This window comes from Schistocerca piceifrons, chromosome 5 (assembly GCF_021461385.2).
Source record: "Schistocerca piceifrons isolate TAMUIC-IGC-003096 chromosome 5, iqSchPice1.1, whole genome shotgun sequence".
NCBI classification, from domain to species: Eukaryota; Metazoa; Arthropoda; class Insecta; order Orthoptera; family Acrididae; genus Schistocerca; species Schistocerca piceifrons.
In genome coordinates this window covers 427,856,306-427,880,441 of record NC_060142.1, presented here as the reverse complement: position 1 = coordinate 427,880,441, position 24,136 = coordinate 427,856,306, and the positions used below count along the sequence as shown (strand labels likewise).

The 24,136-nt window shown below is 44.7% G+C and overlaps 1 protein-coding gene across 1 annotated transcript in view; it reads right to left on the bottom strand.

Annotated features, from left to right (window-relative positions):
- Positions 1-24,136, bottom strand: part of LOC124799058 (histone-lysine N-methyltransferase 2D-like) — a 157,294-nt gene that overhangs the window by 71,696 nt on the left and 61,462 nt on the right. The window contains exons 2-3 of the mRNA XM_047262597.1: positions 14,382-14,576; positions 5,176-5,816 (exon numbers count right to left, since the gene is read on the bottom strand). Coding sequence (XP_047118553.1) covers positions 5,176-5,816; positions 14,382-14,576 — 836 coding nt within the window. The remainder of the gene's footprint in view (positions 1-5,175; positions 5,817-14,381; positions 14,577-24,136) is intronic.

Below are 24,136 nucleotides of genomic sequence, written 5' to 3'. Positions count from 1 at the left end.
TCAGTCCCCTAGAGCTTAGAACTACTTAAACCTAACTAACCTAAGGACATCACACACATCCACGCCCGAGGCAGGATTCGAACCTGCGACCGTAGCAGTGGCACGGTTCCGGACTGCGCGCCTAGAACCGCGAGACCACCGCGGCCGGCACCTTGTATACTAAAGCTAATTCCTAGTACACGTGCTGTAGACTGCAGCACGCTGTGCTACAGTGCTAGACGGGAAACATATTATACTGTGCCTTGAAAAGGCGCCTGTAAGGACCAAGAGCCATAGACTACACAGAATGGTCACTTCCCACAAGTTTTCCATCCCCCGCAATCCGTCTACATCTACATCTATATGGATACTCTGCAGATCACATTTAAGTGCCTGGTAGAATGTTCATCGAATCATCTTCACAATAATTCTCTATTCCAATCACGTAGAGCACGCGGGAAGAACGAACAGCTATATCTTTCGGTGCGGTCTCTGATTTCCCTTATTTTATTATGATGATCGTTTCTCCCTATGTCAGTCAGCGTCAACAAAATATTTTCGTATTCGGAGGAGAAAGTTTGTGATTGAAATTTCGTGAGAAGATTCCGCCGCAACGAAAAACGCCTAACGATGTCCACCCCAAATCCAGTATCGTTTCAGTGACACTCTTTCCCCAATTCGCGATAATACAAAACGTGCTGCCCTTCTTTGAACTGTGTCGATGTACTCCGTCAGTCCTATCTGGTAAGGATACCACACCGCGCAGCAGTATTCTAAAAGAAGGCGGACAAGCGTACTGTAGGCAGTCTCTTTAGTAGATCTGTCTCATTTTCTACGTGTTCTGCAAATAAAACGCAGTCTTCGGTTATTCTTCCCCACATCATTTTCTATGTGTTCCTTCCAATTCAAGATGTTCGTAATTGTAATTCCTAGGTATTTAGTTAAATTTACGATCCTTAGATCTGACTGATTTGTCGTGTAACCGAAGTTTAACGGATTTCTTTCTTTTTTTCCACGCACGTCTGGATGGCCTCACACTTTTAGTTATTCAGGGTCAATTGCCAATTTTCGCACCATACAGATACCTTTTCTAAATCGTTTTGCAATTAGTTATGATCTTCTGATGACTTTCCTAGTCGATAAACGATAGCGTCAGGTGCAAACAACCTATGACGGCTGCTCAGATTGTCTCCTAAATCGTTTATATAGACGAAGAACAGCAAAGGGGCTATAACACTACTTCGGGGAACGCCAGAAATCACTTCTGTTTTACTCGATGACTTTGCGTCAATTACTACGAACTGTGACCTCTCTGTCAGGAAATCACGAATCCAGTCACATAACTGAGACGGTGTTCCATAGGCACGCAACTTCTGTACAAGCAGCTTGTGTGGTACAGTGTCGAAAGGCTTGTGGAAATGTAGAAACACGGAATGAATTAGAATTGTCAATAGCACTCAGCATTTCGAGTGAGAAGAGCTAGTTGTGTTTCACAAGAACGATGTTTTCTTACGTAAATGGAAAGGAAAGGAGCCCTAATGACTGAAACAATGGAAAGTAGATTCTGCCATTCCCTTCACAGTGGCTTACAGACTACAGATATACACTCATGCTCATAAATTAAGGATAATTGCAGAATGTGGTGCCACGCAACGTGGCACTACACAAAACTGGCGCTAACAGCATAGACACATAGGGAACACACACGACACACATCTGTAAGTCCACGGTATTGGTGATAAGCTGAGAGAACCATCCCTAAACACATGTGCCACAGAACGACACTGTTTCCTGAGCATGTACCCCGACATCAGTATAGGATATGATCACCATGCACACGTACACAGGCCGCACATCGAGTTGGCATACTCTGGATCAGGTGGTCGAGCAGCTGCTGGGGTATAGCCTCCCATTCTTGCGCCAGTGCCTGTCGGAGCTCCTGAAGTGTCCTACGGGTTTGAAGACGTGCAGCGATACGTTGCCATTAGCCTGATATCTTCTGTTTCAAGGTTCTCCTCCACGATGGCACCTCGGTGGGGCCGTGCGTTATCGTCCATCAGGAGGAACGTGGGACCCACTGCACCCCTGAAAAGGCGGACACACTGGTGCAAAATGACGTCCCAATACACCTGACCTGTTACAGTTCCTCTGTCAAAGACATGCAGGGGTGTACGTGCACCAATCATAATCCCACCCCACACCATCAAACCACGACCTCCATACAGGTCCCTTTGAAGGACGTTAAGGGGTTGGTATCTGGTTCCTGGTTCACGCGAGATGAAAGCCCGGCGAGAATCACTGTTCAGACTATACCGGGACTTGTCCGTGAACATAACCTGGGACCACTCTTCCAATGATCATGGAATGTGTTCTTGACACGAGGCTTTACGGGCTCTCCTGTGACCAGGAGTCAGTGGAATGCACGTTGCAGGACTCAGGGCGAATAAACCACGTCTTTTCAGTCGTCTGTAGACTATGTGTCTGGAGACAACTGTTCGAGTGGCTGCGATAAGGTCCCGAGCAAGGCTACCTGCAGTACTCTGTGGCCGTCTGTGGGAACTGATGGTGAGATATGAGTCTTCTTGTGGTGTTGTACACTGTGGACTTCCCGTACTGTAGCGCCAGGGTGCGTTTCCTGTCTGCTGGAATCGTTGCCATAATCTAGAGATTACACTTTGTGGCATACAGAGGGCCCGTGCTACGACCTGCTGTGTTTGACCAGCCTCCAGTCGCCCTAGTAATCTACTCCTCATAACGTAATAGACATGTGTTCTTTGAGCTATTTTTAACACACAGTCACCATTAGCACGTCTGAAAACGTCTGCACACTTACTCGCTACACTGTACTCTGACATGCACCAACACACCTCAGCGTATTTGGACTGCTCCCGGCGCCACCGTGCGACGACCGCAGGTCAAATGCACCGCATGCTCACACCGCGAGATGATTTAAACCCGCAAACCGCCCACCAGAGCGTTGTTTCATCATGTATAAGCATTATCCTTAATTCATGAGCATGAGTGTATATCAATGGGGAAAGTTGAAAATTTGTGCTGAACCAGGATTCTCCTGATTACTAGGCAGATACGCTGACCTCAATGCTATCCTTCTTTCTTTCTTTCTTTCTTTTTTAGTGGAACCTTCCTGATGCCCAAAGGGAAGAACAGCGGCAAAGTGGGCAAGGACAAAATGTTTCCTCTCTGCTGGAATCGTTGCCATAATCTTGAGATCACACTTTGTGGCACATGGAGGGCCCGTGCTACGACCTACTGTATTTGACCAGCCTCCTTTCGTCCTAGTATTCTACCCCTTATAACGTCATCAATATGTGTTCTTTGAGACATTTTCAACACACAGTCACCATTAGCACGTCTAAAAAAGTCTGCACACTTACTCCCTGCACACTGGACTCGCATTCGGGAGGACGATGGTTCAATCCCGCGTCCGGCCATCCTGATTTAGGTTTTCCGTGATTTCCCTAAATCGCTCCAGGCAACCTGTGAAAGGGCACGGCCGACTTCCTTCCCTAATCCAATGAGACCGATAACCTAGCTCTCTGGTCTCCTCCCGCAAACAACTCAACCCAACTTACTCTCTGCGCCGTACTCTGACATGCACCAACACACCTCTGCGTATGTGGACTGCTGCCAGCGCCACCGTGCGACGACCGCAGGTCAAATGCAACGCATGGTCATACCCCGAAGTGATTTAAACCCGCAAACCGCCCACCAGAGCGTTGTTTCACCATGTATCAGCATTATCCTTAACTTATGAGCATGAGTGTAGATGTACAGGGCGTCCGAAAAGACTTTCCCCGATTACATAAATTGATAACTCAGGCTAGAAGTAAGATACAAATATGAAACCTGTGTCGAATTGTTTACAACTATCAAAGTTTTTTTCTGCTTTAGGTTCGCATTACGTAAGTAGTGGATGAGGTGCAGTGCCCAAGAAGCCATGTTAACCAGTCAGGAGAAGGCACAGTGTGTCCTATGGTACCATGAGACACGATCACCAATCACAGTGCAGAGACCCTTCCAGACAACATTTGGAAGGAATCCACCTGATGTCAAGAGCATTAAAGCCTGGTATGAGAAGTTCAAGAACACGGGATCGGCTGCTGACCTTCCGAGGTCTGTTCGACCAAGAACCTCGGCAGACAGGGTGGAAGCTGTAAGGCTGTCTTTTCTGCGAAGTCCGAAGAAATCGGTGAGCAGGGCCTCACGTGAATTACAGACGCCAAAATGCTCTCTCCATGACATTTTACACAAACGTTTATTGTTTCGTGCATACAAAGTGCAAATCGTTCAGGCCTTGTTGCCCATGGACAGTACACGTCGATATGACTTTGCGGTCGAAATGCTATCACGTATTGAGGACGATGATGGTTATCTCAGACGAATTGCCTTTTCCGACGAAGCGACCTTTTTTGTCAGTGGAGTAGTGAATCGCCACAATGTGCGCATTTGGGGCTCACAACCCCCTGGCGAGGTCATGGCGTGCACCAGAGGCAGTCCAAAGGTGAATGTTTGGTGCGCGCTATTGCACGACCGAATTATCGGGCCATTCTTCTTCGCTGAGGCTACCATCACATCTGCAGTGTATCTGGATATGTTGCAACTGTATGCTGCTTCTCAGCTGCCTCAGTATCACCCAGATGTCTTGTTTCAGCAAGACGGTGCACCGCCTCATTGGGGTTTGGACGTCCGTGCCTTTCTCGTTATGGCCTTTCCTGGGCGATGGATTGGTCGTGATGGGCCAACGGTTTGGCCTCCACACTCTCCTGACATAACCCCATTATACTTCTTTTTCTGGGGTTATGCCAAGGACGAGGTCTACCGAACACGCGTAGCAGATCTTGAAACCCTGCGGCAACAGATAACCACAGTCGTTGAATCGATCCCTCCAGTGATGTTGGCTAATGTGTGGACGGAAATTGAATATCACCTAGATGTGCTACGTGCTACCAAGGGTGCTCATGCAGAAGTTTACTGATGTGTGAAAAAAAACTTTGATAGTTTGTAAACAATTAGACACCAGTTTCGTATTTGTATCTTACTTCTAGCCTGAGTTATCAATTTATGTAATCAGGGAAAGACTTTTCGGACACCCTGTAGATCATCAGTTCCAAAAGCTGGAACTTGGTTGAGAAACGCGGTGCAGGACGATCAGAGTTTGCACGTAGGCCGACTGACCTGGGGAACTGCTGCGGCGGCACCTGCTGCCGGTTGATCCTGGAGGAGGCCTGTGCGGTGGGGCCCACGCCGAGCCCCGTTCCGGTGCCGGACGGAGCCGCAGCGACGGCGGGTTCCGGAGCGGACTCCTCGCGGGCCGACTCGTCGGCGGCCGCCCCGAACGTGACCCTGAGGCCGGCGGAGCTGTGCGCCTGCTCGGAGTCGGGGCGGATGATGGCGCTCAGCGTGGTGGTGGCCGGCTGTGGGGGCGGCGTGGCCCCGGCGGAGTCGGGGGCGGACTCTTCGGCTCCCTGCGCCACGCGCAGCACCCGCGAGCCGTAGCGCCCGCCGCCGCCGTTGCCGTGGTGGCCGTGACCGTGACCTCCCTTCCCGAACGTGACCTTGAGGTTGCTGGAGGTGTGTATCAGCTCCGAGTCCGGCTTGACGATGGCGCGCAGCGTGGTGGAGGGCGGGGGTGGCGGGGGCGGCGGCGGCGGGTAGGGGGACGGCTGCACCCCGTAGCCGGCGCCCGCTGAAGGCCCCGGGTCGGCCTCGTTCTCCACGGCGGACTGCACCGGCTCCGGCGTCACCGCCGGCACTGGAGCGTCGTAGGCGATGCCGCCCGCCGGGTCCTTCTCGTACTTCACGTAGAACACGTGCACCTGCCGGCGGGAGGCGACGGGTTACACGCGGCACGTCTTGCAGCTCAAACACTTTCTTTCCTTTGTCGTTGTATCATCCATGTCGCCCACATGGGCGGGTGGTGGGCTGCAGTTACACTACTGGCCATTAAAATTGCTACGCCACGAAGATGACGTCCTACAGACGCGAAATTTAACCGACAGGAAGAAGATGCTGTGATATGCAAATGATTAGCTTTCAGAGCACTCACACAAAGTCGGCGCCGGTGGCGACACCTACAACGTGCTAACAAGAGGAAAGTTTCCAACCGATTTCTCATACACAAACAGCAGTCGACCGGCGTTGCCTGCTGAAACTTTGTTGTGATGCCTCATGTAAGGAGGAGAAATGTGTACCATCACGATTCCGATTTTGGTAAAGGTCGGATTGTAGCCTATCGCGATTGCGGTTTATCGTATGGCGAAATAGCTGTTCGCGTTGGTCGAGATCCAATGACAGTTAGCAGAATATGGAATCGGTGGGTTCAGGAGGGTGATATGGAACGCCGTGCTGGATCCCAACGGCCTCGTATCACTAGCAATCGAGATGACAGGCATCTTATCCGCATGGCTGTAACGGATCGTACAGCCTCGTCTCGATCCCTGAGTCAACAGATGGGGACGTTTGCAAGACAACAACCATCTGCACGAACAGTTCGACGACGTTTGCAGCAGCATCGACTATCAGCTCGGAGACCATGGCTGCGGTTACCTTTGACGCTGCATCACAGACAGGAGCGCCTACTCTGGTGTACTCAACGACGCAGCTGGGTGCACGAATGGCAAAACGTCATTTTTTCGGATGAATCCAGGTTCTGTTTACAGCATCATGATGGTCGCATCCGTGTTTGGCGACATCGCGGTGAACGCACATTGGAAGCGTGTATTCGTCATCGCCATACTGGCGTATCACCCGGCGTGATGGTATGGGGTGCATTGGTTACGCGTCTCGGTCACCTCTTGTTCGCAAAGTCTGCACATTGAACAGTGGACGTTACATTTCAGATGTGTTACGACCCGTAGCTCTAGCCTTCATTCGATCCCTGCGAAACCCTACGTTTCAGCAGGCTAATGCACGACCGCATGTTGCAGGTCCTGTACGGGCCTTTCTTGGATACAGAAAATGTTCGACTGCTGCCCTGGCCAGCAGATTCTCCAGATCTCTCACCAATTGAAAACGTCTGGTCAATGGTGGCCGAGCAACTGGCTCGCCACAATACGCCGATGAACTGTGGTATCGTGCTGAAGCTGCATGGGCAGCTGTACCTGTACACGCCATCCAAGCTCTGTTTGACTCAACGCCCAGGCGTATCAAGGCCGTTATTACGGCCAGAGGTGGTTGTTTTGGGTACTGATTTCTCAGGATCTATGGCACCCAAATTGCGTGAAAATGTAATCACATGTCAGTTCTAGTATAATATATTTGTCCAATGAATACCAGTTTATCATCTGCATTTCTTCTTGGTGTAGCAATTTTAATGGCCAGTAGTGTACAATTCGCCACTCTTCAGTCGAAAGATGTTAAAAACTTAAAAAATTGTAATAATGTACGAGACGTGTTTTTTAAGTAAGTACCGTTTTGAAATTAAAAAAAGACGTGCTAAGTTATCTCAATAATTGTATTTTCACATAAAAACCTTTACCTTAATCTACGCACTGACACCATAACTGTCTGATCCTTCCTTGTTTACGTTGTGTACTGAGTGTTTAAGATGCCTCCGATAATCGTGAGTCCCGCCGACTGTGAAGTACGGGCTCTTATAAGATTTCTTAGTGCTAAAGGCCTAAAAGCGATCGACATTCGTCGTGAGATCTGTGCAGTTTACGGAGAAAACTTTATGAGTGATGGAATGGTAAGAAATTGGGTGAGAGAATTTAAAGATGGCCGCACAAATGTGCATGATGAATAACGGAGTGGGCGTCCTTCGGTCGTTAATAAAAGTTTGGTGCAGGAAGTGGACAATAAGGTGAGAGGAAACAGACGCTTTACGATTTCCTCCTTGCGGGATGACTTTCCTAATGTTTCTCGTTGTGTTTTGTATGGCATTGTGCCCGAGCACTTGAATTACCTTAAAGTGTGCGCACATTGGGTACCGAAAATGTTGCCGGATGTGTACAAAACCAAACGTTTAGACAGTGCATTGACTTTCCTTGAGCAGTACCACAACGACGGTGACGGTTTCTGAAGCCAAATTGTTGTTGGCGATGAAACATGGGTGGCCTACGTCACACCAGAATCAAAGCAACAGTCCATGGAAGTTGAGCAAGGGCATCGTTTTGCTGCAAGACAATGTCCGTCCGCATGTGGCGAATCAGACCAAAGATCTCATCACATTTTTTCGATGGGAAACTCTAGATCAACCTCCGTATAGACCCGATCTTGCGCCCAGTGACTACCATCTGTTCCTGCACTTTAAGAAACACCTGGACGGTGAGAGTCTTCAAGACGATGACGAAGTCAAAATAAAAAAAAAATGTTCAAATGTGTGTGAAACCTTATGGGACTTAACTGCTAAGGTCATCAGTCCCTAAGCTTACACACTACTTAACCTAAATTATCCTAAAGACAAACACACACACCCATGCCGGAGGGAGGACTCGAACCTCCGCCGGGACCAGCCGCACAGTCCATGACTGACGAGGTCAAAACAGTGGGGATGCAGTGGTTAACAAGACAGGCAGCAGACTTCTATGAGGAGGGTATTCAACAACTGGTACAATGTTATGACAAGTGCCTCAATATTGACGGAAATTATGTAGAAAAGTAGATTAAGGTACAGGCTTTCATGTAAAAATAAAATTATTGAGATATCTTAGCACGTCTTTTTTAAAATTCAAAACGGCACTTACTTAAAAAACATGCCTCGTACATCGCGTTAGAAAAAATGAATGTTTACTCAAAATAGAATACCGATTGTCACTTGCGTGAATTAGAAGATATTAAACTGGTTTGTAGCTTGATTAAGATATACCGGGAGAGAATTTAAAACCGTTGTTGGAAATACATAAAAAAGCTACAAATTAGATTAAAGAAGATTTTAATAAAAGTCGTTCATCTCAAAGGGGGACATCCAACAACACCAAACTCGACCCCTGACCCATCCCCAGGGGACGGGATGGCGGGCCAACTTCGAAATCTTAAGGAGAAATCCCCATTTTTTATTGCGGGTTCGGATATTCCGGAAAAAAAGTAACTTTTGAATCTAAAATTTTTTTTCGTTAGTGACAGATGTCTCTGTAAGCGACAAAAATCAAAGTGGGTTAGAAACAGTTTAGAAATGATAATATCTCAAGAAATACCTATAACATTAGGATCACAGAGGGTTTAAAAGACAGTTATTCTAAAATCTTTAATGAGAAACCCGATTTTTATACCGAAACAACTTGAATCTCCAGAACGAAATACATTACTTTGTCCACATTACTGGTGGTAGTTGTTTCACAAATGTCGTCTAAATGAAAGGCAGTTGAAACGATTTGTTGCTTCGTGTTTCACCAAATTCTTCCAACTGCTTTCCACTTCAGCGACATCTGTGAAAGAAATTGCACCAGTAATGTGGACAAGGTAATGTATTATGTTCTGGGGACTCACGTCGTTTTTGCTCCAGCGACGTCGTGCTGCCCTCTCATTGCATTCAGTGAATCCACACACGAGGTTCATACTGGTGAAATATTCATCCGTAAACCTATACATATTGCTGTGTACTATTGTCACGGTACAACTAACAATGTCGGAAAACAAAAGCCTAGACAGAACCGTGCAGTACTGAACACAAACTCGAGAGCGAAGAGTATAGTGTGCATTACTGAAGAACCGTGAGGGAATGATTCAAGTTTGTCCCCAAACAAGACTCACAGCCCATACCTCCGATATTGATACTGCGGTACAGATATTTTCAATGCACTACTGATGGAAACATACATCAGGATAAGAAATTAAATCTAATACAATTAACTAGTAATGACTCACCAGAGCCCGTAGGTCCGTTGTACCAAAATACACCGAGAACATCCCTGAACAGCCTCTGAAATTCTGTCGGCTGAGGTCGGGTGTGTAAGATGAAGCAACGGTAAACCTGCTGGACCCGTTTTCGGAAAGAACGAGTTTCAAAACCCGTACCACCGTTCTTCCTGTTTTCCCTAAGTCGATTAAGGCAAATGCCGGAAGAGTTCCTATCTTAAGGAATTAGTTGATTTCCTGTCCATTTGCTGCTTCAAGAAGCTCTATAGTTATGCCGCAGAAAGAAAGAACATGACAATACCTTCAGTGAGAAAGAAATAGTTCTCAAGTTAGACACAACTAGTTTCTCTTTTCTCTTCAGTTTATCCAGACGGTAGTTACAGTTTTTAGTCATTCAACGACCGCTTGTGACAGTAAACTACGATCATCTTTATGTCTATAAACAAGAAAACCAAACTAAGTAATACTAGCAACTGAACGGTAACATTATAAAGGGAAAAGTTAAAAATACGATACCAAAGCAGTAATTACCTCCTAATATCTAAGTTGTCTGTCTAATCATTCTGTCTAAGGTAATCACTTAAGGACGATATATACGAATGTACAAAGGAACAGTGTATGAAAAAAAAAACACTTTTCGTTTCGGACATCTCTCTTAATATAATGTTGTTGAATATAATATGTTATATAACTTTTCAGTATTTTACCAGTTTTTTCCTTTAATGTTATTTTATCGCACTCGTCACTATGGGAGGAGGATGAGCCATTGGCGATACAATATTCCGCTCTTCAGCCAACCGAATTAAAAAATATGGAATGAGAAACAAAATTTGGGTCTGTTTTTATATTTTAAATTAAAAAACAAAGACGGACAGCAAAGAAATAAAAATATATATGTTTTAAAAACACATCACAGAGAGGTAAAATTCTTCTGATAAAAACAGTGAAGCACTGCTCTTTCACTTAAAATCTGAAGGACCTGCATTGGATGAGAATATTGTCGGAGGAGACAGTACGATCCATAGGGTTGTGGGAGTGGGTAAAAAGATAGGGGTCTGTTAGGTACGAAAACTATGGAGATGACAGGCAGGACGTGAGGTGGAAAGTGGGGAATAAAGTCCGTGGGAATTTTACCAACACTGTCAGGTACCTTATACTGACTTGTTTTGTTACTATATGTGTGTTCTCGAAGTTTTCTTGAACATCATTTTTATGTTGTTCGTTTAACATTACTCATAAGCAGTAACTGAGGACATATAATTTATCGATTGTTGCTTTTGTCTTATTTTATAAGCACCTGCAGTTGATATGTACTTATGTTTGATTTGTTAACATATTTCATGTAATTCTTTTATGTCATCGATTGTGTGATCTCACTATTTCATCGCTAGAGGGGTTATTGGTATTAGTCTGACCTTTATTTGGCTATAAGTAAGCTCTTTCATGTGTTACCGTAAACATAGCAACTTCAAGAATAACAACGCATGAGCCTCTGTTGTTAAGACTTTCTTTTCGCTGCAGCATTTGATATTACACTTTTAATCTTTCCTTTTATAATGTTATTTTTAGTTTGTTAGTCTTTCTTAATTGAATTTTTCTAGTTTACAAAACCAGAGATTACTGTAATGCTGCTGTCTTGGGCATACACACAGAAATTTATCGAAAAAGGGGAGGGGAGCAGCATTCTAAAACCAAAATAACTGATTCTGTGAGTCTGAGAACAAATTGTTGTCAAGAATGAAATTTAATAAGAAGAACGCAAATGTTGTTGTGTCTCAGACAACTGATGCCACATTTCTCATTTAACGATCTGAAATTACATTGTCATGTCATTAAATTTGACCTATTCAGTTGGCTAGGTAACAGAACTACAAAATATTAACAAAATATATCTTTATCCGTAAAGCAGCAATGTTAGGCTGACACTGAAAATGAAACATCTGAAACTGGATCAAAACTCGGAAAGAATATGGAAATCCTGTTGTATATCAACAAAAATAATCTAGAATTCCACTGATGGAAAGCTCACAGAGTGAAAAAATATGAAAAAAGCTTTTAGAAACGGTTATTTAACTTTAATAACATTTGCAAGTGTTCTTTTAATTGCAGCTCTTGAATGTGATCATGTAAATGGATTTATTGCATTATGTTCACGCCTTCTTTTTTTTAATGTTGACTGTCATAATCAAAGCGGAACAAAATATGTTTCGAGATCAAAATGTTTTGTATTGTTCGAGTAAAATGTAGTCCATGGCCAACATTCGACGACGTGAATACGGCATTGAAAATCTCTGAAAACAATCTTCAAATTTTGCATTAAACCGATTATAACTGATGAAACATGAGTCTTGTCTCCACATTTCGTTAAATTATAATGCAACCATGTCAAGTGGACTGTAGGACTAACAACTCTATGATTACATATTGTCCTACATTGTGCCCCATAGAGTTTGAGAAACTCCAAACTGCTGTACAGTTTCCCGTAAACAGCCTGGCAGTCTAACAAGGGATCCGACTTGAATGAAACAAAGTTTTGTTTTCATTTATTTTCATACTCAGACCTGTTTTGCTGAAGTTTCAGCGTCATCAGTGGGCTTTTTTTTCCTTATGTTAAACAACAGGAAAAGTGCTCTTACTACTTATACATACGTAAAGTCGAGTTTATGAGAAAGTATTTACAACTTTGGAAGACAGCTCAAATTTTGTATTTACGCATTACATTACGCGAAAGACAGATTCTGATGAATTTTATGTTCAGAATAGTTTGATGTAATTTTGCTGTGGTGATTCGGAATTAATTGTAGAGCTTACTTGGAAATAGCTGGCAGAGCGTTGAAATAGTCATCTTGAGGTTGAAGCTCTTGTGTCCGCGTCTACTCATTATCAAATTTATTGGTGAGCAAAACACAATTTTTCTTGCCCACTGATGATGCTGAAACTTCAACAGAACATCTATGGCTAATAGAAGAAAAGGAAAAAATTGATTTGCTCAAGGTGGACCCCTTCCAAAAACAATTTATTTGCAAGCAAACACTGAACGAATAGCAGTTATGTAGTGATGCTAAATGCCGCTGTGCACAGTAGTGTTAAATCTGAAGTTTAATAGAATCAGATACACTTCTAGAAATGCGTGAGGGCTCTGTAATGAATCATCAAAAATGTGTACCCTACATTCCAAAAGGGGGATCCCACTCTCTTTTACCCCCTCCGCCGCTCACCACCCAGCCGATGCCTATAGCCATCCAAGAAAAGTGGTGGAAATTTTCACTCTTCGAAATAGTTGGCTTCTGAGAAAGATATTACATTCTCAATAGTCTTTGCGGATTCCTCCGATAGCAGGAAACGAAATTGAGGGGTTTGGCTCTAGAAGGAGACAGCTCCACTTTTTGGTTCTATTGAGTTGAACATTCTATCACATACAAAAAAAAAGCCTCTTCATTTGGTGCAAGAAAGAGGCAGCTCCACCCACTAGTTTCAGAGAAATCCAACAGATGGAGCTGCCTGTACTCAGAGTTTGCATGAAAACAGGGGCAGCTCCGGGAGCTTCCCCGAAACTATAGCAGGAAGGAGGTTGTAATACGTATTGTTCAGCAGACCAGTTTAAACATCACGCGTTCTCTGTGAGGGACATTTTTTATCAGGTTTACAATCTGTTTCGTGACTTTATCGTCATTTGATTTCACGGTTTCTGAGAATATGCGTGAAACAGTAGAGGAAGGACTCTTCAGAAAACTACGAGCCTGGTGGAGATGAGACTTCTACTGATTCAGAAGAAGATTCAAGAAGCAGAGACGCAGTTGTTGAACCACCGAAGAGGAAAAAAAGGATCGCACAAGGAACAACGGGAACGGAACATAAGAAAACAGCGAAAGGTTGATGGAAATAAGTACAAGAGCACGAGTGGAAAAAACATGCTTCGCCAGACTACAGGTAATTATTGCAGTTGCAAATACAACTGTTCTACTAAATTTGACGTTGAAGCAAGGCATCGTATTATTAATGCTTTTAATGGTCTAGCGACTAAGCATACCCAAGATGTGTATTTGGCTGGATGCTTCAAACGATCCTGAGGTGACTGAAGGGGAGCTAGAAGACTGAATAAGAACTGTAGTATTAATGTATTATGCCAATAATGTTGTACTTTATTTATTAATAAATGTTTTTTAGACTGACATATGGTTAGTTATTAAGAAAATGGTCCTACAAAGAGTTTTTCATTCACTTTGGAGCAAAACTGAGGCAGCTCCAAAATTCAAAACTCTATTGCACCTACCTGAGTGCATGCATTTGTGTGTATTCTCGTCAGTAGTATTAGATACCCCATAGCCTAAAACAAGGATGACAATTTTTTCGATTTGGTGAACTGAATTTTTAAAACTTTTTTTAACTTGCCACAAACTGGATAAAGTGGAGCTGCCTCCTTCTTGCATCAATCCCTTCAACTATAGACAGGAAAGTATGCTCGACATCACTAAGCGTGACACAACAACAAAAATATCCAGTTGGCACCTAGTGAGGGAAACAGGAGTTTTGAGCGGGGCGAGTGAGGTGTGTTGAGACGAGGTAAGGTGTGGAAGGCTACTCACGGGCTCCTTGCTGGACTTGGTGGGCGGCAGGGGTGGCAGCTCCGGCGCGGGGGGCGGGGGCAGCGTCGTGTTGGACTCCTTGACGATGATCTCGATGATGGGCTCCGGCTCCCGGATGTAGTAGGGCACCACCTTCACTGGGGGCGGCGGCGGCCCATACACCGGCCGCCCGTGCTTCGACACCACCGCCGACGCCTGCAGACCACACGCATACAATCACTCTACCGTGTATTGGGCACAGCTAAGTACTGGGCTGCGCATCTTCTACACGCTGCTCGAGAAACAACATACACATAACAAATCAACAGTCAATAATTCACAAAATATCACAGGGTGATTCAGCTGCTGCTATCAGTGGATTTTATGCAGCCCGCAACGCCTTCAAAAACCAAGCGAGTGATTCTCATATTCTGCACTCACTATGTGCAGACCACAAGTCCTACAGAAAAAGTGAACGAGCCCTCTTTTGTAGGAAATTTAATGTGGTTAAATTTTGTACTGTGGTACGTTTTCCCTGGAGGCCACGTTTTTCAAGAAACACTCCTTTGAAGGTCACTTTTGTAGGTTTTCCTTTTTTTAAATTATTCGAAAACTGCGGCATTCAGCAAAAACGTATATCTCTACAAAATTAAGCTACATCAAATTTACTGCTAAATGATCCTGTTAATTTTTTCTATATGACTAATAGTTTGTGTGTAGCGAACAAGAGAATATGAAAATCTTGTGAATGGTATTTGGACGCGTTGCGGGTTGCATTAAACCTATCGTTTGATCGTCTAGGGCAGTTGGATCTCACTGTATATCCAATACTCAACGTTTGTCAAGCACATATGCATATAAATTGTGTGTATGTGCGATGGAGACAGAGACAGAGAGAGAGAGAGAGAGAGAGAGAGAGAGAGAGAGAGAAAGAGAGAGAGAGAGCGAGAGAGAGAGAGAGAAAGAGCGTGTGTGTGAGTGCGAATGTACTTTTATTTCTGTGTTCCAACATAGCTCTGGAATACCTTGAGATGTGTCCACCCTTCACCTTTACAACATCTTGAACTCCCCGTGGGGACAGTTTCAGCGAGATGTCTGAATGTCTCTGGAGGAACGGTAACATATTCTTCCTTAAGAGCCGAAACCAGATAAGGTAGTGGTATTGAACGCTGGTGTCAGCACCGAGTCGACGTTCTAGCTCAATCCAAAGGTGTTCCATTCGTTTCAGGTGTAGACTCAGCGCCAGGAAGGGTTTTGTCGGCAGAGCAATGTCTGTCACGCCGGCCGTGGTGGCCGAGCGGTTCTAGGCGCTCCAGTCTGGAACTGCGCGACCACTACGGTCGCAGGTTCGAATCCTGCCTCGGGCATGGATGTGTGTGATGTCCTTAGGTTAGTTAGGTTTAAGTAGCTCTAAGTTCTAGGGGACTGATGACCTCAGAAGTCCCATAGAGCTCAGAGCCATTTGAATGTCCGTCGCACCCGTCATGATGACAGAAACAAACATAGTCTCCGAACTGTTCCTCTACTGTACGCAGTACACTATTCTGTAATATGTGCTGATATTCTTCCGTATTTTCGTTTTCTTAAGCACAATAAGGGCACCACACCCTAACAGCGGAAAACATCCCAGTATCGTAACATCACGTCCTCCGCACTTCAAGGTTGGCAGGACACATGACGGCAAGCAACTTTCTCGAGGCATTCGCCAAACACAAGGCCTTCCATCGGACTGCAACGGAGTACACCGTGATTCATCACTCCAGATCATTCTTCCCAATCACGTATCGTTCAGTGGCATCGTTCCTTGTACCATCTGAAGCGTCGCCTAGAACTGGCTGCAGAAATGTGTCTTACGAGGAACGCTCACTATTGTAGCCCAACCTTCTAAATTCTCTACTCACAGTCATTATGCTATCTGTGCTGCTGGTAGCACTTGGGAAATCATGACGATTTCTTCCGCCGGTTTTATGCCATTTTTTACAAACGCTTTCCGCAATTCTCTACGGTCGTTGGCGTCAGCTTGGTGCTGCTTTAGCAGTAGTTGTTCTTTGCACTTCCCCTTCACAATCACGTCACTAATAGTAGACTTGGGTAGCTTTAGATGGGTTGAAATGTCCCTGATGGACTTATTAGTGAGTGTGTGAAGGTGTGTTTTTTTGTGGTGCTGACGGGCCCTCAACGGCGAGGTTATCAGCGCCCTTACACACTTTAAAGAAACGAATATGGATAAAATTACTAAAATGTGATCATTCATGATAAGACAAAGGGAAAGAATAAAAGATGCTATACATGAGGCCAAAACGCAGGTAAATAGACGAAGGATCTAAAAGAAAGGCACAGGGAAATGTAACTGGCTGATCACTTAAGTAAAATATGGGTGAGCCAGTCACCCTGTTAACACATTAAAACCAGCTCCAAGTAGAATATGGTTGAGCCAATCACCCTGTTAACACATAAAAACCAGCTCCCTAAAATCTTGAAAAAAAAACACTGGACAATTCACAAAACTTTTAAACTGTGATCACATTGTTGGAACGTTACCTAAAATAGACTGCAGATCCATCGGCAAATCAGCCGCGGCCTGCTGGTCGGTAAATAAAACTCAGTCGAATAACATGTAGCGCACAGTGATCTGAACATCACATGCACCACACATTGGAGATGGCTCTCTTCGGAGCAAGAAGTCATATGTCATAGGACTGTGTGACCTCTGCGAAGACGAGTGAGGAGGAAATACACCACGACCACGTTGTGAGATTCACTATACGAATCATATTGTCTTTCACTTCCGCCACTCATCCTCCCGCCGACGCAAGAACCACGACCACGTTGTGAGATTCACTATACGAATCATATTGTCTTTCACTTCCAGCCACTCATCCTCCCGCCGATGCAAGACTCTGGAGCTCAACAGCGAGGTTATAGCGTGCAGGGGAATGGCATACTGAAGTACCTGAGGATCATGACACGCCTCCTTGGCTGCTAGATCCGCCCTTTCGTTCCCCGCAATGCCCATGTGCCCTGGCACCCATCAGAAAGACACCTCCTTCCCCAGTCGTAGTTAGAGGAGGCCATCCTGGATAGTCTGGACTACGCTGGGTGCAAACGTTTCGGAGACTGAAGGACACTCAGAGAAACGGAACAGACAACAAATTTAGCACTTGAAGAACGTCTCATCTGCTCCATTGCCCGCAAGATCGCATATAATTCTGCACGAAAGACAGGAGAGTGTTGCGCAGTTGGACCTTGAAGACACGAGCCGGTAAAACAACAGAGCAACCAACCGAGTCCCCCTGTTTCGACCTACCCGTAAAAAGAACCGTATCGTTGTGATGATCATATAAAATGACAGAAAATATCGCATTAGAAACAGAACCAGGAGTGCCATCTCTCCTGTACTGCACTAAATCTAAAATGACGCTGGGCCTCTGCAGTAACCAGGCCGGAAGACGGTTAAAACCCTGGATTTAGGGTTGCAGTAGTTCCACACAGAGTGACTCCAGCACACGCTGCATGTGGATCCCAAACTGCTCAAAATGGTTCAAATGGCTCTGAGCACTATGGGACTTAACATCTGAGGTCGTCAGTCACCTAGACTTAGAACTACTTAAACCTAACTAACCTAAGTACATCACACACATCCATCCCCGAGGCAGGATTCAAACCTGCAACGGCAGCGGCAGCGCGGTTCCGGACTGAAGCGCCTAGAACCGCTCAGCCACAGCAGCCGGCTCCCAAACGGCAATGTGGCTCGCGGATGGTCAGAGAAAAGGCGTTTCAGAGGCGGACGAGCAACAGTATGGTATGCGGGAAAAGTCGGGGCTGCGAAGAACTTACACACCTGACGCTCCATGAGGAGCTGTCGCCGGATGGTGAATGCCTGTTCCCCGTCCTCAGCAAGAGACTGGATATGGGTCTGGTCCTATAACCACCCGTGGCCAGCCGAATCCCACCGTGGCGGACAGTCTCAATGACGTCAAATATGAAGGCCTCTCCGATCCATAAACCGTGCACCCATAGTCCAACCGTAGCAGCTTTACTTGTCCACATGAGGAAGGAAACGTGGCGACATGTAAGCGCAACTATGGAGCACCTGGACAAATTTTAAACAGACATTCGGTACACACCGTGGTGGACAAAAGTATTTATATTTTACTGAACGTCGTAGTCAGAAGCAACAATAAGAAAAAATATTTCCCGCTGCTATGTTTTTCATTGCGGGGAGGGGTGAGATGTACGGGGTTATGCATAGGTGTCTCCGCGGCTCCAGAAGACGGCTGTGCAGGTACTATTAGACATACAGGTAACAGTGCCAGCCGGTGTCGCTGTGCGGTTCTAGGCGCTTCAGTCTGGAACCGCGTGACCGCTACGATCGCAGGTTCGAATCCTGCCTCGGGCATGGATGTGTGTGACGTCCTTAGGTTAGTTAGGTTTAAAAAGGTCTAAGTTCTAGGGAACTGATGACCACAGATGTTAATTCCCATAGTGCTGAGAGCCATTTGAAACATTTTGAACAGGTAACAGACACACATCAATGGACGGAGCATTTCTTCAATTTTTTGACTCACATTACACGTGGAATATGGGCACCGTTAGTGACGCTGCAAACTTCAATAAATGCGTGGAGTTCATTGACACGAATTGTTTGGGGAGGGGCGACAGCTACCTGCTTTGCTTTGCAAATCTTTTCATTTCGTTGTACATCTGCAGGGGCGAAATAATTCAGGACAACAATAGGGAGCGGATGATTTGTCTACATACGGGCTTAACAACTTGTTGAGTTTGAGTGTGAACACTCGAGCCTGCTCAGGCTCTTGCTCGCGAGCAAAGCTGTTTAACGTTGTGGGGAATGAGGGATATGCGCGTTCACCACGTGGTCACGACAGCATGTCCACTGTTTGCGTCATTGTTCTGTAAGCCTTGTAGTTTCCGCGTAGTCGTCTTATGAACCCGATGGCAGTTAAAGGGTTGGAACAAGAGAGCCCAAATGGAGCCGTGCCGTAGCAGGAACAGTTACCGCAGCGGAAGTCTGCGGTTTGCCCCCCCCCCCCCCCCCACTCCCCCACGCCTCTTCCCTGCTCTTCTTGCGTTGCGCAATCGCGACGGCCAGTGTCACGAACAGCGCCCCGGAGGCGTCGCTTCTCATTAGGTGCTCCAGTTTATGTTACCGCACTCCTTTCACTTAATTTGCATCTCTACAACACGGAAGCTGGAAGAGAGTGGTCTCTTCTTGATTTCCGTCAATTTCTCTCACAACACACATTTATACACAGTATCACGCGGTCCGTATTTTGTCCGTGAAACAGTTGCAGTGCCCACATTAGATTTGGCCAATAGCACCGCTTCAATATACTCCTGCGGCTGGGCCCGGTATGTGACTGAAATAAATTATTCTATTCGATATCAAAGAGATAATTCTTTCTACTCATATTAATCAATAATTGACTAGTTCTTTCTCACTTGACATCTTAGTTTTACAAATACTTCATTACACCAAGAATGTTCAGATGTTTGTGAATTCCTAAGGGACCAAACTGCTGAGGTCATCGGTCCCTAGACTTACACACTACTGAAACAAACTTAAGGTAAGAACAACACACACGCCCATGGCCAAGGGATGACTCCAACCTTCGGCGGGAGGTGACACGCAATCTGTGACATAATACCTCTAACCGAGCGGCTCATTACACCATATACAAGCATTACATGCCTATTAATTCGCTATAATTCATTATTATTTTCTGAAGTAATCTCTGTCATGCTGAAGGTATAAGAAAGCGGAATGATCATATAAAATTAATTGTTGGTAAGGCGGGTGCCAGGTCGAGATTCATTGGGAGAGTCCTTAGAAAATGTAGCCCATCAACAAAGGAGGTGGCTTACAAAACACTCGTTCGACCTATATTTGAGTATTGCTCATCAGTGTGGGATCCGTACCAGGTCGGGTTGACAGAGGAGATAGAAGATCCAAAGAAGAGCGGCGCGTTTCGTCACAGGGTCATTTGGTAAGCATGATAGCGTTACGGAGATGTTTAGCAAACTCAAGTGGCAGACTCTGCAAGAGAGGTGCTCTGCATTGAGGTGTAGCTTGCTGTCCAGGTTTCGAGAGTGTGCGTTTCTGGATGAGGTATCGAATATATTGCTTCCCCCTACTTATACCTCCCGAGGAGATCACGAATGTGAAATTAGAGAGATTCGAGCGCGCACGGAGGCTTTCCAACGGTCGTTCTTCCCGCGAACCATATGCGACTGGAACAGGAAAGCGAGGTAATGACAGTGGCACGTAAAATGCCCTCCACCACACACCGTTGGGTGGCTTGCGGAGTATAAATGTAGATGTAGATGTAGAAATACCAGCTGGAAAATTGTATCACTGGAGAGGATGTAAAGGGTTATAAATCCATTCTGAGCTTTATGCATGTTGATGAAGTAATTTTCACAACTAATGAAGAGTTTTACAAATGGTATTGTTTCATCTCTATAACACAACTGAAGATTTAAATTTGATCGTTTCTTAAACAAAATCCTTTGTAATAAAATTGCCTGTTATGTGCAAAGATACTCTAGAAGAGAAAATTGTTGAAAAAGTGACCTTAACTTTCTATGAAGATATCGGTCCCAGGAATTCTAATACTTTCGAGCATTTTTTAATTTATTTTTTTCGTGTGATATGATTACAAATTCACAATTTTCTGATTCTTTCCCTTTGCTTGTACTTTAAAACCTTTATCCTTGCCACGTTTTGTGATTCGATGCCAACATGAAGTAATCTGTAGGTTTTAATGAGTGAGTTTTCCGTACATCAAAATGTGTGACGTAAATGGCCGTATCTTTGGACTGCATTGACTCAGAAGCTCAACAATTTTACGTCTCCAAAAGACTATAGACCCCAGTGCACGATTCTAATTTCAACTTGATACGCTTGCCTCTCCCTGAGAAAAAAGTGTCTTAACACACGAACGGAAAGACAGACAATGAGTCTGATGACAAACGACAAAATAATTTTTTCGTGTGATATAATTACAAATTAACGATTTTCGGTGTTTTTTCCTTTGGTTGTATTATGAAACTTTGCTTCTTGCTAAATTTCATGATTCTTGACCAACGTGAAGCATTCTATTGGTTTTGATAAGTGAGTTTGCGAATATCAAAATATGTTACATAAATGGCCGCATCTTTTGAATGCATTGACTTATAAGCTAACGTTTACTATACCACCAAGGGACCATAACTGTTAGTATGTCGTATAAATTTCAACTTGCTGCGTCTACTGGTTCCTGAGAAAAAGGGTTTTGAACAGATGGCCAGGCAGAAGACGTCCAACAAAGTGATCCTATAAGGGTTCCGTTTTCACCGACTCAGGAACGGAACCCTAAGAATGAAGCTAGCAAGGACATACCAATAAAATTTTACAAAAACATAATAATTTCAGGGGTCTCTGAGTACGTGGAACAAAGACACTGAGCAGTTTGAGCAGCCGAAATTTGATTTTTTGAACGGGTGGAAAGAATCTCACGGCTATAGCAAATAAGGGAAGAAAGAGTCAATGACAATCTCAGAGGGCATAGTACTCTGGAGACATTTGACAACTACGAAAATAAATCGACAACCCACATACAGTCGGACGGGCGGGTCACGTCAATCTCCCCTTAAAGTATCAGAAAAGTAGCACTGAACTACCTACTAAGAGGAGTACTCATAAAGTTTTAATTATCACCTCACCAACATACAACTGCGTAAAAAAGATTTTGGTTCGCTTGCAGCTACATGTATGCACCCTGGTGCACACTGAAACCCTGCCATAGTACCTTAGCACGCCGCTACAGCAGCCAAAGCAAAATACCTCAACCATCTGGTGAAGTGGGGTATAGTGCGCTAAATTGTTTTCAGTAGCAGCGGAAACGTTAAAGCTGCGTCAGACTAATAGAGACGGCAAATGAAGTTAACCGGGCCGGTCCGGCTCAGCTGGGTCATTTACGCTGCTGCCGAAATGAATTACTGCACGGTAATCCACGTTACCAGAGGGTTGAGGAATTTTCCTTTGGCAGCTCTAGTGCCTTGTTAAGGTACTACTGCGCGAGGATTTCAGTGTGTACCAGGACTGCTGATACGTACCGGCAGACAAACAAAAAATTTAATTATGGAGTTGTACCTTGCTGTGGTGATAATTATAATTTTATAATTACTTCTCCTAAGAATGGAAGGAAAGTAGGAGCTACAACACGCCTGTTTAGTATCTAATGCGTGAAGGGAGAAGAGAATGAAGCATAAGAATCTTCAGCCATGTAATTGTTTTTATCTACTATGACGAAAAGAAAATCGCAACACCAAGGAGTTGTGCGACACTAGATTGGCATGTTTTTACATTTGAAAGATGATGCCTTTTCAGATTTCGTGCCAGTCGCATAAGAGTGGCGCCAGTAGTGCCACTATGAGGTCGCAAGTTAGGTTTGTTTTAAATACGCGTTGTAATGGTCCTGAGCGGTAGTTACCTTTGAGTTTGGACTTGGTGAGTTGATGTTAGTCAAGAATGGCATTAAGGCGACAAAGACGCCATTATCAGCATCTCACTGAGTTTGGACAAGGTCGTGTAATAGTGCCACCAGAAGCTGCATTTTCCTTTTGCGATATTGGAAAAGATAGTTTGCAGATGATGCTGTCATTTACTGTCTTGTAAAGTCATCAGATGATAAAAACGACTTGCAAAATGATTTAGATAAGATATCTTTATGGTGCGAAAAGTGGCATTTGACCTTGAAAAAAGAAAAGTGTGGGATTATTCACATGAGTACTAAAAGAAATCAGCTAAATTTCGATTACGCGATAAGTCTCACAAATCTGAAGGCAGTAAATTCAGCTAAATACTTAGGGATTACAATTACTAATAACGATCACATAGATAATATTGTGGGCAGAGCAAACCAAAGACTGCGATTCATTGGCAGAACACTTAGAAGGTGCAACAGGTCTACTAAAGAGACTGCTTACACCACGCTTGTCCGCCCTATTCTGGAGTACTGTTGTGCGGTGTGGGATCCGCATCAGGTGGGACTGACGGATGACATCGAAAAAGTACAAAGAAGGGCAGCTCGTTTTGCATTATCGCGAAATAGGGGAGATAGTGTCACAGACATGATACGTGAGTTGGAGTGGAAATCATTAAAACAAAGACGTTTTTCGTTGCGACGGGATCTTCTCATGAAATTTCAATCACCAGTTTTCTCCTCCGATTGCGAAAACTTCCTGTTGGCACCCACCTACATAGGGAGAAATGATCATCACGATAAATCAAGAGAAATCAGGGCTTGCACAGAAAAATTTAAGTGCTCGTTTTTGCCGCGTGCCGTTCGAGAGTGGAACGGTAGAGAGACAGCTTGAAGGTGGTTCATTGAACCCTCTGCCATGCACTTTATTGTGAATAGCAGAGTAGTCACTTAGATGCAGATGTCTCCAATCGAGCGCATGTGGGATACCATCGAAAGACAATTCTAGCGACATAAATAATTAGTATTAACTGTCCCTTTATTGGTCGACCAAGTGCAACAGGCATGGAACTCCATCCAACAAAATGACATCCGGCACCTGCGCAGCACAATGCATACACTTTTACGTGTTTGTATTCAACAAGCTGGCGGTTACACCCGGTTGTTAATCTACCAGCATTTCACAATAGCAGTAGATTGTCTCGCGCTAACATTATCCTGTGATATTGCTATACCAATCGCTCCAGCATGTTATCTAGATAAACGTATTCTCGAATTGTGGTTACTGAATAT